Source organism: Sardina pilchardus, chromosome 13 (assembly GCF_963854185.1).
Source record: "Sardina pilchardus chromosome 13, fSarPil1.1, whole genome shotgun sequence".
Classification (NCBI taxonomy): Eukaryota; Metazoa; Chordata; class Actinopteri; order Clupeiformes; family Clupeidae; genus Sardina; species Sardina pilchardus.
Window position 1 is genome coordinate 8,458,060 of NC_085006.1, and position 17,607 is coordinate 8,475,666.

At 45.6% G+C, this 17,607-nt stretch overlaps 1 protein-coding gene and 1 long non-coding RNA gene across 2 annotated transcripts in view; both read right to left on the reverse strand.

Annotated features, from left to right (window-relative positions):
• sez6b (seizure related 6 homolog b) overlaps positions 1 to 17,607 on the reverse strand; it is a 159,424-nt gene that overhangs the window by 43,568 nt on the left and 98,249 nt on the right. Inside the window, exon 4 of the mRNA XM_062552803.1 lies at positions 326 to 515. Coding sequence (XP_062408787.1) covers positions 326 to 515 — 190 coding nt within the window. The remainder of the gene's footprint in view (positions 1 to 325; positions 516 to 17,607) is intronic.
• LOC134099799 (uncharacterized) lies at positions 14,206 to 16,104 on the reverse strand. The gene is made up of 3 exons (XR_009941167.1): positions 15,741 to 16,104; positions 14,852 to 15,094; positions 14,206 to 14,339 (listed from the first exon to the last, which is right to left on the reverse strand). It is a non-coding gene; the product is annotated as an uncharacterized LOC134099799 (long non-coding RNA).

Here is a 17,607-nt window from a genome sequence, read left to right on the forward strand (position 1 = left end):
TGAAATGTCAGCTGTCTCTGACAACGCATTTCAATGGTGACTGGTGTTTAGTTAGCCTGGAATTACATGACTCGCTCGTATCTCAGAGAGCTGAAAATGAGCTGAGACATCAGGCAGACGAGGCCAAGCTAGCGTTTAGAGCCTTACGCCACATTAAATACACTCTCATCATCAGAAGCATCATCATATGCATGACACATCTCCCCAATTGCTGTGATGGTAAATATTGTTTTCCATTTGACATTCCACTAGCTGCTAGTGACTAGCACATATCCGCATTACTGCCTATCTGCATGTTTCCTCTGACACAGTGCGGCTGTCGTACCTTGGTAGCGGAGCAGGAAGGATCCAGGCTTGGGCTGCTTGCTGTGGAAGTGGATGGAGATCTGGTTGCTCCAGCTGCGCACCACCAGGCCCTTCATCAGGATGGACTCGTTGGCCAGCACCGAGGGCTCGCGGCCGCCCAGGTCCTCGAACCTCACCGTGTCCCCCTCCGCAAGGCTCACGTTCATCACCTGCACACAGGTGCACACAGGAAGAGAATCGTCAGGGACACTGAACAATATCACCAGCTATACTCAAATAATAATAATAATAATAACACTCTTATATTACAAGGAGAAGTTTCTCCTATACCAACTCTCAGCCACTGTGAATATTTTTATAGGGCATTTTTTTTAAGATGAAATTACAATGTCTGTGGGTATTTCTGTTTTTCACAGTTAATTTCCAATTTTCTCTTGGATATTCGCTAATACACATCCCCCCGCGTCTCTAAAACACACTCCACCATGCGTGAAATGGCAGCACACTGTGTCTCCTCGCCAGCAGAAGAAGACGTGATGGCCAAGGCTGCTGATGCTCGAGCCTGCCAAGTCTGCTGCTGAAGCTCGGGGAGAGTCAGCAGGTGCCCCCCAGCTGCCCCGCGGCCGCGCTCCTCCCGCCTGATGACCTTCCCCGCACACCGATCGCCGTCTCCGCTACTGGACCCGTGCCAGGGAAATGCCCGTCCACCCCTGCCCGGTGCCTGGCCCGCGCCAGCCCTGTTTATGCACACGGAACAGCAACCCGTAGCAGCGACAACGCTCTTATCGTGGGCATCATCAGATCCTATCTCTGGGCCCCCTGCTGTCTGATAACACGGCTGTGTGGGGGTGTGGGGGCGAGGGCCATGACACTGGCTGTAGGCGTGCGTGCGTATGTGTGTGTGTGTGCGTGTGAGTGAGTGTGTGAGAGAGACACACACACACCTTGTTCAGCTTGTGCACTAAAACATGCAGAGGTCGTGGGAGTGTTTTTTCGAGTTGAGTCAAATGAAAGCCAGAGAGAGAGAGAGAGAGGGAGAGAGAGAGAGAGAGAGAGAGAGAGAGAGAGAGAAGGACACAGCATGAGAGGGAGAGAGAGAGAAAAAGCTTTCTTTATTTCCTGAGACTGGGTTCATCGGCAGGTTGAATTGTGATACAGAGATGTCAACTACGCGGCACAAACAGAGATAATGAAGAGAGCGCCTCCAATCAAACCAAAGGAAATGAAAGTGACTTGAGGTACAAAGAGGAGAAAAGTACAAGCCTAATAAAACCTGTCAGTCCGTAACAGTGTTGTATTCTCTCTGTCAGCAAAGTCGCACATTGCACATTTAAAAAGGATATTTGGAGAACAAAATAAATAAGCAGCTTTGAAGCCAAACATTCCAGGCATACAACACTATATCTGTGTCTTTTCTTTAATTAAGTCGGGAGAGGCTAATACAACTGTCAGTCAAATGGCTTCTGGCTAAGAGGTTGTCAACCTTGGAGCAAAACAATCACTGGAAGGGATTTAAAAGCAAAATAAACTAGTTCAGTTTGAACTAGTTTGGACTCTGTGAAATCTCTGATTCACAACACCAAGAGATATACAGTATGCACAAAGTGCACCCCTTGTCACAGAACTACAACTCCCAAAAATGAGCTGCTAAGTTCTATAATGTGGATATGTAGGTGCAGCAGATATGGTAATAAAGGTATATGTGGCAGACACACACCACCACTTTTGCTGTATTACAGTAAGTGTTCATTATGTTTCATGTTCTGCAATAGGATCACGTCTGACCTCTAGAGGGTATCCATTCTCTATGAGGTGCAACACGTTCCAATCTATACATTCTGCTATAGCATCATTTTCTCTGTCCAATGCAGTCTTTCATTAAGGCTGTTTAGACAGCACAGCCTGCTGTTCTAATAGGGCGTCACAGGATAAATGATTACTGGCCGTGGCCCTTATCTCTCAGGACAGTGAGGCCACACAGCCGTATCAACAGGTCACAACCCGAAGATGTTTCTGCGCCCAACCTGAATATATTTACCGATAATAGACCCATGGATACAGCGCGGGGATAATAGTCTATAAAACAAAGTGCATTACAAAGTAATCACATTATACTAAAAGCCCTGGGATAATAAAAACGCTTCCGGAATATTGCTTGCCGTACCCTAATCCAATTTGTGTTGGCGTCAGTCCCAAGTCAACTACCACACACAGACACAGACACAGACACACACACACACACACACACACACACACACACACACACACACACACTCTCACGCACACGTGTAATCCCTCGGCAATAGGCGTCTGTCACAGACTGTGTTATAGCCGTGTTTATGCGTCATTGTGGAGGCATTCGGGGTCGGCCCAACAATGCACCGCTCCATTCAGCTGCTGTTGCGCGCAGCTAACAGGATTAGCGCGGGGGAATAGCACCTGTTATTACGCCGTTTAGAGAAGCGCCGCGTACGGAGAGAGAGAGATGAACGCGCCGATCATCTGGAGGTGATGGGGAAAGCCGGTGGGGGTTCCCCCGGTGGGGAGGAGAGAGAGGAGACGCGATAATGAGTGGAGACCGAGGAAAAACAACAACAACACAGACGATGCTCCCTCTGCTTCTGAGGAAGGAGGCGACACGCAGGGATAGAAAGCCACTACAAGCGTCTTTCCAAGAGCAAACAGCAGATTTTACCGGAATACTAACTGCAAACTGCTAAAAGACTGTGTGTTTCTGTACTTAAACAAGTTAGCTCTACTTTTCACAGCAATACCAACACTCTTTTGCTGTTGGGTCTAGAGCCTGTAATAAAGTTTATATATATACTGTGTCATCAAAACCACACGGCTATATTGTGACGGTACCGTGTGTGCCATAACCTCAACATATCCACGGAATATTTCATGGCCGAAAAGATGAAAGTACAATGGAGACAGTAAGCGGTAACCTTACGTGTAAGTGAGTTGTGGACTACTGACAGCTGTGACAGGAATCACTTTATACTGTTTAGAGAGGTCAGTGGGAACTCTGACAGGAGAGATGAAGGTTAGGGAAGACAGACGCTCCATTCTGTCATCTGTGTCCATTTCTGTGATTTGTGGAGGCCTTGGCCTGGAGCTTGGTGGGGTTGAGTTTGTCTGAGAAGCTTTGTGAAGGCTCAGGGTCAGTGTGTGGATGTCAGTATGGATGTTAAAATGTGTGTGTGTGTGTGTGTGTGTGTGTGTGTGTGTTTGTGTGTGCGACTGTGCGTGAGTGTGTGTGTGTAGATGTAATGTGTTAGTGTTGAGTGTAAGTAAGCCTGTGTTGAATCTGTATCTTTGTATGCAAATAGAAAGCAGTGTGTGTGCATGTCTGTCTGTGTGTGTGTGTGTGTGCGTGTGTGTGTGTGTGTGTGTGTGTGCGTGTGTGTGTGTGTGTGTGTGTGTGTGTGTGTGTGTGTGTGTGTGTGTGTGTGTGTGTGTGTGTGTGTGTGTGTGTGTGTGTGTGTGTGCATGTCTGTGTGTGTGTGTGTGTGTGTGTGTGCATGTCTGTGTGTGTGTGTGTGTGTGTGTGTGTGTGTGTGTGCTAGTGTGTGTGTGTGTGTGTGTGTATGTCTCTATCTGTGTCTGTGTTTATCTGTGTTTGTGCGCTGGCTCTGTGGTGACTTGCCACAGTTTCCACAGCCAGTAACAGCTGTCTACTCACCAGTGCCAGTCCCAACCCAGCATGGCCCCTTCCTGAAGAGCAACACAGACAGGACGGCTATAAAAAGTAATGTGCTGGCTGGTTCTGTGGCCAACTCCTATGTGTTTACTTCTGAGTGAACGAAGTAAATAAAACACTCCAGAACTCCCCGTACAGGTTAAGGTCCAGGTATAGAGTTCTGAATAACACTATGAATCTAAATGGCATTTTCAATGAGCGAATTAGAGAGTGGAAATAGTTCTGTTCTCCTTTAAAGAAAATGTAATTCAGACATATCCTGCCTGAAGTCAGTGTAGATAAACGCCTTTACATATTTCAAGGTTCTGTGGCTCCGAGCAGCAAGGCAGAAAAAGAGCACGATAGTGAGTTTTTGAAAGCTTGTGTGTTAAAGAGATATGCATGCAATGCTTGCCTTTGTATGTGTGTATGTGTGTGTATTTGTGTGTTAGTGTGTTTGTGTGTATGTGTACAGTATGTGTATGTGTGTGCATGTGCTTTCCTGTGTGTGTGTGTGTGTGTGTGTGTGTGTGTGTGTGTGTGTGTGTGTGTGTGTGTGTGTGTGTGTGTGTGTGTGTGTATGTGTGTGTGTGTGTGTATGTGTGTGTGTGTGTGTGTGTGTGTGTGTGTGTGTGTGTGTGTGTGTGTGTGTGTGTGTGTGTGTGTGATTACAGTAGGTATGTTGCCTGTGTACACCTGTGCACAAAAACTACTCCGGGGCTTTTCTCTCTCACAGCTAAGTCAAACCATTTCATAAGTGAGCTGCCGTTGGAAAGGAGACCTGGCTTGGAATAAATTGAGGTCAATATGTGGTTAAGCCCACTACGCATCAAAGAAGTGGAGAATACATTCAAAGGCTTCAAAAAGTACTAAATTCTGAGCTGTGCAACCCTGACAACAATCCTCCAGGGAAGGTGAGCAATTCCAGTGTATATAAGGACAGACTCCGCAGAAACGGCTACACACACTCCCTCTCCTCATTGCACACATACAGACACACACACACACGCACACAAACACACACGCACTCGCGCGCATACTCTCTCTCTCTCTCTCTCTCTCTCTCTCTCACACACACACACACTCTCTCTCTCGCACACACACACACACACCTACATACATACACACTCACACACATAAAGTTCACAGTTTTCATATCTGTGCTCGGAGGGCAGCACAACGGTTAATTAATCTGGAGAAGCATGCTGTGTCACATTAAGAGAGAATTAGCAGAAGAACCCTGAGGCACCAGCCAAGTGACAAAAGGTATCCTGCCTCCCTAGCACAGAGTGCACACACACACACACACACACACACACACACACACACACACACACACACACTCATTCTCTCACTCTCTCTCTCTTCATCACTATCTCTCTCTCTCCCCCTCTCCCCCCTTTTTATTCCCAGTGATACAGCCTTGTGAACTTGCTTTGCAACCCACGCTGCTCGCTGTTGCAGAGACACAAACCCGGGGTGAATAATTAAAGCCGGTCCTGAGCATAAATAAACTATGCATCGCCGTGTCAATCTCAGGCACTCCCCGCAAACAAACAGAGAGACAATGGAGAGAGAGAGAGAGAGAGAGAGAGAGAGGGTGCTGGGCAAGAAAAAAGAGAGCAGAGAAAGAAAATGAAAGAGAGAGAGAGAGAAAGACTGACTAGGAGAGATGAGGACACATGGAAGCACCATGGAGAGAGAAGCCTTAGAAAGAGAAAGAGTGATGACGACAATGGAAAACAGAGAGAGAGAAAGAGAGAGAGAGAGAGAGTGAGTGAAAGTGACAGAGAGAGGGAGAGCGTCATCTCTTTCAGCGGTCTCACGTTTCCGCTCTCGAGGCGGCGCTCACAGATGCCGGAGCGAGGGAGAGAAGGAGAGAGGGAGAGAGAGAGAGGGAGAAGGAGAGGGAGAGAGCCGCCATGAAAGGGAGCAGGTTTCGCTTTTCCCGCTTCAAACGGGGCCCCCGAGAGCCGAGAGCGGCGCCATCAGAACTCTCTCCTGCAAGGCCGCTCTAATCACCGCCGATACCGCCGCTAATGAGACCACACTCGCTAAAACACACACACACGCACACACACAAGCACACACACACACGCCACCGCTGGAGACGGATGAAAGGGCCCCGCACGCACACACGCTCTTATGGAACAGACAGACGCACTCACAGCCACATACTGTCTGGCACTTAAACATGGCACAGGCAGCTCACACAACACACACACACACACTCACATCAGGGACAGGCCGGAAAAGACGTTTTTTTATTCGAGCGTGTGTACGTGTTTTGATTACGTCCGTGGACAAAAGGTCTCCAGAAAATCTGCGTGCGTTTCTTTTTCTTTTTTTTTTTTTTCGCCCGCGATGTGTGTTTTTCTGGCACGGGGACGTGGCGCTTCTAAAAATAATAGCACGCCCCATTGGTTGGCATGAGCTCATGGTACGGCAGGCTCGGCGTTTCTGTTCACATGGCTGCCTTTGTGGGTCATGCTGTATCATTAGGCCTCGGGCGCGCTCCCAGTCTTAGCAGCCTCACCGTGCGCCTCTTGGTGAAGAAGCCATATTGTTGTCATTGGCATGTGCTCCAGCACACACCGTGGGGGGAGATGTGGGAGTACACGCTGCGCGGTGACACGGCGTCTCTGGGTGGAGGAGACCTTGTGAACTCTGGCGTCTTATGTAAATCTCTATCTCAGGCTTAAACCCCATTCGCTTCCTTTTTATCTTTACTGAGTCCCAAAACCGCTGTGAGATAAAGGTACAAAACCCTTTACCAACCCCCCACCATCCGCTCTCTCTCCCACGCTCTCTCTCTCTCTTTCTCTCTCTCTCCCTCTCTCGCTGTGTGTCTTCCACATTCTACCCATACTGTCTCCTTCCCTCTCTTTCTCTCTCTCTGTATCCCTCTGTTTTTCCTTCCCCTCCATCACTCCCCACTGTGATCTGTTCATCCTCTCCCCCGGCTCCACTTCTCCATGCTGTGGCGAGAGGAAGGAAATCTCCTCTAATTAGCGAGCCCATTCTCTGGGAAACAGACAGAGGGAGATGGAGAGGAATGGAGAGAGAGAGAGGGGGGTATAGAGAGGGATGGAGAGAGGGGGGAGATGGAGAGGAAGAAAGATGGAGAAAGAAAGAGGGAGAGGGAGAGGGAGAGAGATGGAGAGAGAGGGAGATGAAGTGGGAGAGAGATGGAAAGAGAGAGAGCATAAGAGAGACAAAGAAAGGCGTAAGGAGAAAGAGAGTGAAAGTGAAGCAGGGGAAAAGAAAGAGAGAGGGAGTGATAGAGAGAGAGGGAGGGAGGGCTGATTGGGTTCTGCAGCGTTTGGACTGCTAATTAAAGGGTGTGATTAAGAGGGAACAGAGGAAATGATGTAGCACCGGTAGCATCTGTTCCAGGCAACAGATCTGGGCCATAATGTGTGTGAGATTGAGAGTGTATGTGTGTGTGTGTGTGTCTGTGTGTGTGGTAAAAGATGGGTACACATGCGCATGTACACACACACAGAGAGAGAGAGAGAGAGAGGGAGGAGAGAGAGAGAGAGGAGAGAGAGAGAGAGAGAGAGAGAGAGAGAGAGAGAGAGAGAGAGAGAGAGAGAGAGGAGTGTAGACATATCCCAAAGCCCCACATCGAGGGTCACCCACAGTGAGTTCACCTGCTCTAAATATAGGAGCCCCCAGCACTGAGGAGCCCATCTGCTCCATCTGTGGTCCTGTGTAGAGTCACACCTGACTTACGCCTCTGACAGGCCTGAGCCACCACCACACACACACACACACACACACACACACACACACAGCGACATCCCCTCCAAACACAAACACACACACACACACACACTCACACACACACACACACACCCACAGCGACCGCCCCTCCAAACACACACACACACACACACACACATACACACACAGCGACCTCCCCTCCAAACACACAGACACAGACACACACACACACAGACACAGACATACTGTAGCAGCCTCCTTTCCTAACACACATACATGGTACATGCACACACATAGACAGACAGGGAGACCCCCTCTCCGAACACACACACACACACACACACACACACACACACACACATAGACAGAACCCCACCACAGGTGACAGCCTACAGTGCAGGGCATGTGGAGCAGGCAGCCACAGGCCTTATCTCTCTGAGCTCCACTGTCCAGGCTTATTAGTGGGCGGAGACATCAGGTGCGGGCCTCTCCACGGGCGCGAGGTGCTGCGGACGCCATTGTGCTCCTAATTACCTGACGAGCCCTTTTACACGCCGTCTGCGTGACTTTTCCTCAAATAGGAAGCGCCCGAGAGCCCGCAGGCAAAATGGAGGCGATAAGGAGGAAAAGGCAGAGAGATTAGCCGTGCCGGGCGTGTGATTTCGCTCTCTCTCTCTCTCTTTCTCTCACTCTTTCTCTCCTTTCTTTTCTCTTCTTTTCTTCTTGCTTCATAATGCTAAATTGGACTCGACGCTGCAGCGGCCTTTTTCATTACGGGCCATTCTTGTCAGAGCACCTGAATAAATCTGCGACGTGGGGGTAGAACTGCCTGCGAACGCCAAGCCTCAGTTTCTCTCTCACTCTCTCTCTTCTCTCTCTCTCTCTCTCTCTCTCTCTCTCTCTCTCTCTCTCTCTCTCTCTCTCTCTCTCTCTCTCTCTCAATCGTGCGACGCAAGGTCATCCCTGTCCCTCCTGGCTGAAGGTTGAGTGCTGGCAGCCTGAACAGACAGAGGCGCCTGTAAGGACAGTGAGAGAGAGAGAGAGGGAGAGGGAGAGAGAGATAGAGAGAGGATGGAGAGAGAGGGAGAGAGAGGGAGGGAGGGAGAGAGAGAGAGAGAGAGAGGGGGAGAGAGCGGAAGAGAGAGAGGGAGAGAGAAAGACACGGCACAGGCAGAAAGGCGCTACCAGTGAAAAAGGTAGCAAGAGAAAAGGTCAACACAAGCACAGCCTCTTTGAGTGGGTGAGGCGTGGGGGCCCTGCAGTATTGAAGGCTAAACTTAAGTAGGCTGTGAAACATGCCATATGTGCACTTGCATCAGCGCTTATAAAACACCACTCGCATCTGTACTTCGGTATTTCCACAGCATTACCATGTTAATGGATACAAGATAACACACGGAAGTCTTACGCAGCCTTTGTGCTAACTTTAGCGGAGCGTGACTACTTCTCAGCGTGTAGGAGACGCAGAGGAGGGGCCGTGATCCGCCAGCTGCGCTCGGGCGTCTTCCTGTGATCGCTCGCTGCGAGAGACAGAGCTGCCCACTCACGTCCCCTCTCAGCGTTATCCCAGGCTGACCCTGCTACCGATGTCACGCGGCGTATCAGCGTCCAATTAGCCTTCGCCGATCTCTCCGCGGGGGGACTGAGATGGGCATGGCGGAGGGGATGGGTGTGGCGAAGTGGCGTTTGGGGGGGGGGGGGGGGGGTTGTTGCGGGTTATGGAGGACTGGAGGGGAGAGCGCTGCCCTGCTGTAAGATGAGGGCCCTTCGTGACCGTACGGCGAGCGAGCAAGCGAGCGACAGTGGCGGCTATCTCGTTTTTTTAGCATTCCCCTCGTCTTTTTCTCTCTTTTTTTTTTCATTATCACCGCAATCCCCGCACACGCCCGCTTCGGGGGAAAATTGGTTTTATGCGATGCGCCTGAGCGGCGCCGGAAAAATTGCAAGGGAAGGGAAAATCCGACAACGCAAAAACAAGGGGACCCGGGTTACGCAAAAGAAGCTCTGCGCGCGGATGCGTGGCGGAGTGTGAATCAAGGTGCTGGCGATTACCGACTCTGAAAGGAAAACGGGAACAAAAGCATAAAATGAGAACGTTGCTTACACAGACACATATTTTGTAGGGAAATACATTGTGTCGCATTCGTGCCATTTGAATAGTGAGACGCGGCTGAGATGCCAAGTTAAATAATGCAACGCAGACTTTACAGCAAGAATTTAAAAGCATCGGAATGACAAGTAAATTATATCTTGCACAACATGAAATGCACTGATGCTTTCCTTCATTGTGAGTATTTCATATCCACAAAACCTCAGCAGGGGTATTTGAGGAGAGCGCTCTGAGCTCATACAGAGCAGGATGCCACGAGAGGACAGATTGCAACGCACTCTGTGTGTGTGTGTGTGTGTGTGTGTGTGTGTGTGTGTGTGTGTGTGTGTGTGTGTGTGTGTGTGTGTGTGTGTGTGCTGTTTGTATGGGTCTGTGTGTGTGTTTGTGTGATTGTGTGAGTGTGTTGTCTGTGTGTGTACGTGCACGGGTCTGTGTGTGTGTGTTTGTGTGAGTGTGTTGTCTGTGTGTGTACGTGCACGGGTCTGTGTGTGTGTGTGTGCCTGTGTGTTGTGTGTGTGTGTGTGTGTGTGTGTGTGTGTCTAAAAGCTTTGGGGTCTGCTTCCAGAAAGCCATCAGAATCCCTCATCACATCAGTCACTGTCCTGACGTGCCCCTGGACACGCGCTTATCTGGCCCGGCCTCCGAGCCGCCGAGTTCATTACACCTCCGGGTGATGGAGCGCATCACGTCCAATCTCCTGCCCCGACACAGCCATACGGCTGCAGGCTCCGCCGCTGCGCTGGACGAGAGGGAAAAAGGAAATGTCTGGCCGCCACACTACCGTATACGCCTCTCCATCCGCTCCACTCTACTCGGGTTTTTTTTTCCCAGACTTTCATTTCACATCAACTCAAAATTCAACATTCGTACACACTCACACACACACACACACTACAGACACATAACCATGCTTGCACACATAAGCGTACATCCACATGCATATCCACAAGTGCAAACTGACACACATACACACACACTTAGCCACGAGTACATTTTTGTGTGAACACATGCACGCACTAATGTATAATATGTCCATTAAAGGCACAGGCAAAACACCAGTGTATAAAATTAAACATTAAATACACAGCCATGTTTGCGTTCATCCCTCACTGCCAACACTGTGAGCTGTTGTCACATAACAAACAGTCGGGACTGAGAAGCAATCAGCCAGCACCTGCCCACCATCCTATTTTCATGATAAATGACTCTAATAACATGCTGTTGTTTATGAAACCAGGGGGAAAATGATGTGTGGGCAAATGACTGCTTAACTCATGGCAGCCTTACTTAGTCTTTTGGATTTCACTGGGAGAGTGTGTGTGGAGGGGGGGTAGAGCAAACGCCCACATTAAAAACCCATCGCCCTACGAATGCATCAGATTTCAGAAGATTACCTTTCAGTGCATATTTGAAGGACATGTGTTTTGAAGGGTGTTTTTTGTTTGTCTTTCAACAAAACTTCGTCCTCTATTCAGTTCTAGCAAAATCATTTTTGTAAAAGACAAAAAAACATTACTAATTACATTGAAAATATGTCAACATGAATAATATGAATCTGTTTATTGAAATGCATTTGACAGATGCTTATTGGTTTAAACTCAGTGAGTAAATCATACAGTAGTAACAAGGATCTGGATCCAAATGCACAGAGCATTTATTAGTAATGAAAAAAATTCGGTAACACTTTATTTGAAGGGGTCTACATAAGGGTGTCATGTAACCGTCATAAGAATGACATGACACATGTCATGCACATTAATGACACATTATTGACGTTTATGACTGTTGTCATAATGTGTCATTCGGTTTTTGTTATGTCAAGTTGACATTGTTTGGGCGTCATCATTATGACAACTTGACATTAGGCAAGATGACTTTATTTGACGGCATCTTTGTCATGACAACTTGACATTAGGCAAGAAAATGTAATCCGTTTACAATATTGTCATGACAACTTGACATATAACTGTGTTTGGCCTGACTTATTTTCTAGGTTTTTTAAGTGATGAGCCTGAATAATTGGCTGTCATGACACCATTATGAATTGGTCATGAATACTTTTCTTGACCTCAACTACAGTGGTACAGTTTTGATTTGTCATTAAGCTGTCACAAAGAACTATTACTGACCAAAATAGTTTTCTGACAGTGTCATGAATACTTACCTTTGACCTCAAGTACAGTGAACCATCTGAGATGTTTCCTGAACATGTCATGAAGTGTCATTACACTGTCATGTAGGTTTCATTTCTGTACATTTTACATTTCTTGAACATTGAGTCTAATTTCAAGTATAATAACAACAAACACCATACTCAAGTTATGACTTCAAAGAGTTTATTTCAGCAATGAATCTTGCAAAACCATTGCAGTGCCTCGTTGCCATGGGTAGCTATCCTGAGTTCTTTAAAATATTAAATAAACAAATTAATCTAAGTGTTCATTCATCACCTCTATGTGAAATACAACCACTTAGCTTAGTGATCCCACAATTATATGCAAATTCTATGTACTCTTATTTACACATTCATCACACATGTGTAGCGGATGTGTACTCTCTCTCTTGCGTTGTGTTATTGATGACAACTGGCGTTCTCTCTCTGGCTATCACAGCCGTTTATTCTGATAGCACAGAAGTGTTTCACAGTCATAAACATTGGCAATACAGAGCTCCAGCATGAGACAAGGCTACTGCCGACTGATTAACAATATTTGCAAAAGACATGAAGTACCAGTATGAATTAGAAAAGGTAGAAAACTGTACCTGATAGCACAGAAGTGTTTCACAGTCATAAACATTGGCAATACAGAGCTCCAGCTAATAAAACGAAATGGAAACACAAACGATTCAGTTCGCAGCTCATACAGTGTAATACCTAAGTTAGACTACCGAGCTAGGTTATAACCAGACTAGCAAGCTAGCACCTCGTGGTGAACTATTTCACTGTAAGGCTAAAACAATAGAAACAAAACAAAATAGTCTCTGATATAAAGTTAGCAACCTCCTGTATGAATCTACTATATGCATATTAGCTTGTTATTACGCTAGACATGTTTATTTAGCTTTTGCAGCGGAGCTCAATATATGCGACTTACCATGAGACAAGGCTACTGCTGACTGGCGATTGTGTATGAACTTGCCCTGAACGTCGGCAGAATAGCACCAGTAGATGGCGCTCGAGTTATGTGAAAGCTAGTGCCCTATATGTGGAGAGTATCGCCAACTCAAATCATGGGCGCCATCTTTACGACCAGAAGTGACGTCACGTACGTTCGTCTCAATGATGGTCAATAGGGCGAATATGACATGTTGAAACAAATAGCTTAACATCGTCATAAACAAGCCTATAAATGTTATAATATGCATCACTATTCATTAAGATGTAAATGCTGTTGCAAATACGCTGCATTATACATTTTGAAAAAATTAGCAAAGACCAGATAAATAGTGATAAACGTTGCCTAGTTGGAGCCAGCTAGCTCTGAAAACGCCTACGAGGCGAACTTCGTTTATCCAATTTCTTACAGCAGTTAAATATTAGTCTGAGGAAACAACTTGAAATAAAGCAGTAAGAGAAAGCTGAAAGCTTCATTTTGGTGAAATAAGCCTGTTTAGGGCACAATGAATAACATCTTACCTTACTTAAGCCAGCGATCCCTACATGTTGCAGCAACTCTTTGAATCACTGTTAGATTTGACGTCTGACCTCCAGATTCAGGCATACAATGTATTTCGACCGTGCATGAGGCAAGACTAAAATATGCTATTTATTTTCTTTTTTATCAATAAGTATGTTGTTTCAATAGACTCTGGGACAGTAAAAGAAAATAGTTTTAATTGAACACATGTTATTTAAAAAATATATTATTATCATAAAGTTAGGCTATTATTATATACAGTTATTATTATTACAAAAGCTACATGGAGGTCACCATTAGTTTGACCTCAAACTTTTCCGTTAAATAATAACTTACCCTTATGCACAAAACCTGCCAGACAATAATCACATTTTTCCCACTGCCATCACTCAATCTATTGGTAGGTGCCTTATGTATATTGTGGTGCTCTATAGTATGCATCTTCTGACTGCATACTACTGTATGTCTAATTGTTCCAACAGCTAATGCCAGTCAAATTCCTTGTAGATATACTTGGTCAATACAAGCTCATTCTGATACTAAAACACACAAACTTGCTAGGTTTTCAAAAATATTTTTCAATAAAATATATTTCCATTTATTATAATCAAATTAAATAATCAAAGACAACAATTTCTGACTTGTGTAACAAACATTTACAAGACCATCAGAATCTAGGCCTATATGAAATGCAATATAAGCATGAGGGATGAGGATGAGAGATCTCCATGTAGGCTACTCTTTTCGGGTGTCACATTGTTGTCCTCCACCAAGTCCATCCCTTCATGGTCCTTTACATGGCCTGATTAGATGACATGGAGTTGATCAGCTGTCTGCGGTGTCCTCCCCTCAGACCAATTGTACCTTTGTTCTCGTCCTGCATGTAAAATAATGAAACTCTTGTCATTAAATGGGTAGATGTACATAAAAATACCACTATTTCTACCACTGTAGTAAGGACTGCTCTTCTAAAAAATCTGAAATGTGCACAGGTTGTCATTAAATGTGTATGCTTCTACACCACACTCGTTATCTGTCGCGCACTCTCTCACACACACCCACAAAACATGGGACACAAAGGGAGCAGACCGTGAATCTCCTCTTCTCAGCCTCAGACTTGGATAATACAAGGCAGTACCATTTAACACCACACACGCTACATCCTCCTAATAATTTTACTAATGACATCATAGCAAAGTGTACCTGAGAAACTGCAACTAAGTGCCTTAATTAACCAAAAATATAAACATAATAATGTTAATGGTAGAACACGATGAAGAAAGGAAGCTGTTGTTTATCTTGACTTAAATTGATCCAGCTGAGGAAAGCACTTGTTCTTTGGAAGGAATTTCAATTTGTCTGAATGCAATATTGACACCGATCACATACCCTGTCTGTGTATAGTGTATTGTGCACACTGTGGTGGAGACTTGGGTCCATGTTGGGTCCATGTTGACTGGGCTGATTTGGTGATGAGGGGTGTCAGGCATCAGGGGAAAGGTGCTGAAGCAAGGAGCAGCAGCAGTAGCCTACAGGATCTTGAGGATGTTGAGGCGACGGGGCAGGGACCTTGAATCAGCAGACAGCTGTATCCTCTTACTTCACCAGCCACTGACTCTTCTCTACCTACATCTAAAATAACAAAAAAGACAAAGAGGAAGCATAATATTTACTATATTGCTTTGTTTTATAATACAGACATTCATCACCTTAAACCATGATTCAATAAAGCATGGCACACTCACTAGAGGGCTGACAGATTGACAGATTGAAGTATAGCCTACACAACCAGTGTAGAGCTGAAGTCTGTATTGACACCACTTAATAATTCGTGATTAGCACACCACCTACCAAGTTTGACAGATAGCTAGCAAACCATATCTTCAAACTATGCTGTGTATTTCAACAGATTTATTTGGACAATACTGTGCCTAGGCTACTGGTAAAGTTTATAACAACGTTGATAGAAAGACTAGCTAACTTGCAAACTGCAATTATCCGACCAGCTATTTCAGTCAAGCAGGAGGACATTCTTAAAATAGGCAAACAAGACGTTGTCTTATTTTGCTCGACAAGAAAGAAAATGCAAAACTAACAAGTTTATCAATGATTACAGATCGCTATGTTACCTGCTAAGCAGCTATTAGTAAACACACACGACACAGCACTACGTACTGGCTGCTTATCTTAATAGCCACTTTAGTGCTTCAAAAACGCAAAAATGCAAGGAAATTAAGACCATAAATGATAACAGTAGGAGATGAAAAACCTTATTTACCAGAGTTGTTCCAACCGTTTTCCTTTTAGACAAGGTTAAGACGAACGATGTATGATGTATTCGCTGCTCCTCCAGAAGTGGCATCTCTCCGGGTAGTTAGAAACAAAATCCGTGCTGCAAATGTCTTAACGAGTCTTATCACTAAAAATGCTTATGACGTAAACGTTATAATGTTAACGTTATCAGAAAAGTGTCCAGTGAGAAAATGGGTCGCTGTATGGTGAAGATATTAAGACTTAATGCCAACGATACTCAAACACTGCCATCTGAAAGCATTAGAAAGCATTCTAGTCAAAAGTACTTTTGGTAGTAAAAATGGCGTCCATAAAACACGTGACCACCTCTGAACCAATCCTTGGCAGAACTGCTCTGAACATTCCAAACACAGTTGGCGATACTCTCCACATATAGGGCACTAGTGAAAGCCTCAAGTCTCAAAGAAAAACTAGTAGCTAAATGAAAAGTTCAATTTTAATAGCAAGTGGATATATTAACTCTGCTACACATGCATTACACTCAATCTTCAATAGTTTTCAATAGGCTAACTTTCAGTTTCAGGTATCAAATGTAATACAACCAACATCCAAGCAAACAATGGTTTTCTCTTTAATTGAAATAAAATACCAAACCCTATACTATGGCCGGCAATTTTTAAGTAAATAAATAAGAAATGAGTAGCCTAGGCTACCCAACCAGCTGTCAGAGTTCATGTGGCAGGCCTGTAACGTTGCTAGTGTGCGTTGAAGCCTAAAAACCAAAACGGCTCTTTCACACCACTCCAGCACATAGCTCCAGTAGCGCAACAAAGAAAACTCAGGTGTAGGCTAGATGTAATGGATGGACCAGATGGACAGACGTCTTCAGCGAGGCTCGTGGAGGTTCCGAGGATAAGTGGCCGTGCAGGCTATCTCATGCAAAGTCATTGACAAGTGGCATCGTGCTAGCAGCTAGCTAGGTCTTGCTGACTAGTGAAGGCTTCATACTCGTGGGAAATTCTCGTCTCGAAGTGTTCACTTCCAACACAACTTCACCGTCTAGCAGTAATGTTTAAGTAAGCGTTTTACCCACTAAACACAATAGGCTATATTTGTGTTAGGCTGCAGTAAACCTTTCCCGCTCAGCAGTCGTTCTCTCTTCTCCCTGGTGGTGTTGTTTCTTATTTCCTGATTACCCTTGACCTCTAGCTCAATTCTCATTGGCTCAAATAATACAAATGTAACATAAACATAGTTTATACATAGCTTAATCAGGAAATAAGAAACAACACCAGGGAGAAGAGAGAACGACTGCTTAGCGGGAAAGGTTTACTGCAGCCTAACACAAATATAGCCTTTGTGTTAAGTGGGTAAAACGCTTACTTAAACATTACTGCTAGACGGTGAAGTTGTTTTGGAAGTGAAACCTTCGAGACGAGAATTTCCCACAAGTAGCCTATAAAGCCTTCAGCTAGTCAGCAAGACCTAGCTAGCTGCTAGCACTGACTTTGCGTGAGATAGCCTGCATGGCCACTTATCCTCGGAACCTCCACGAGCCTCGCTGAAGACGTCTGTCCATCTGGTCCATCCATTACATACTACACGCGAGTTTTCTTTGTTGTGCTGCTGGAGTGGCGTGAGAGAGCCGTTTTGGTTTTAGGCTTCAACGCACACTAGCAACGTTACAGCCCTGCCACACGAACCCATAGACCTAAAAGAAATGGACAAACAGACTCCGTTGTTCTCTATGGAAGGGGGCTGAAACAAAATTCTGTTTACTTTCCGTCGTACTGCGCAGACTCGTACTCAGTTTGTGACGTTAGCCTGCTGTAACTCGTCTGATAGATCGAAAACCTCTGAAATTGTTAACGTTCGTTTTTTAATATTATTAT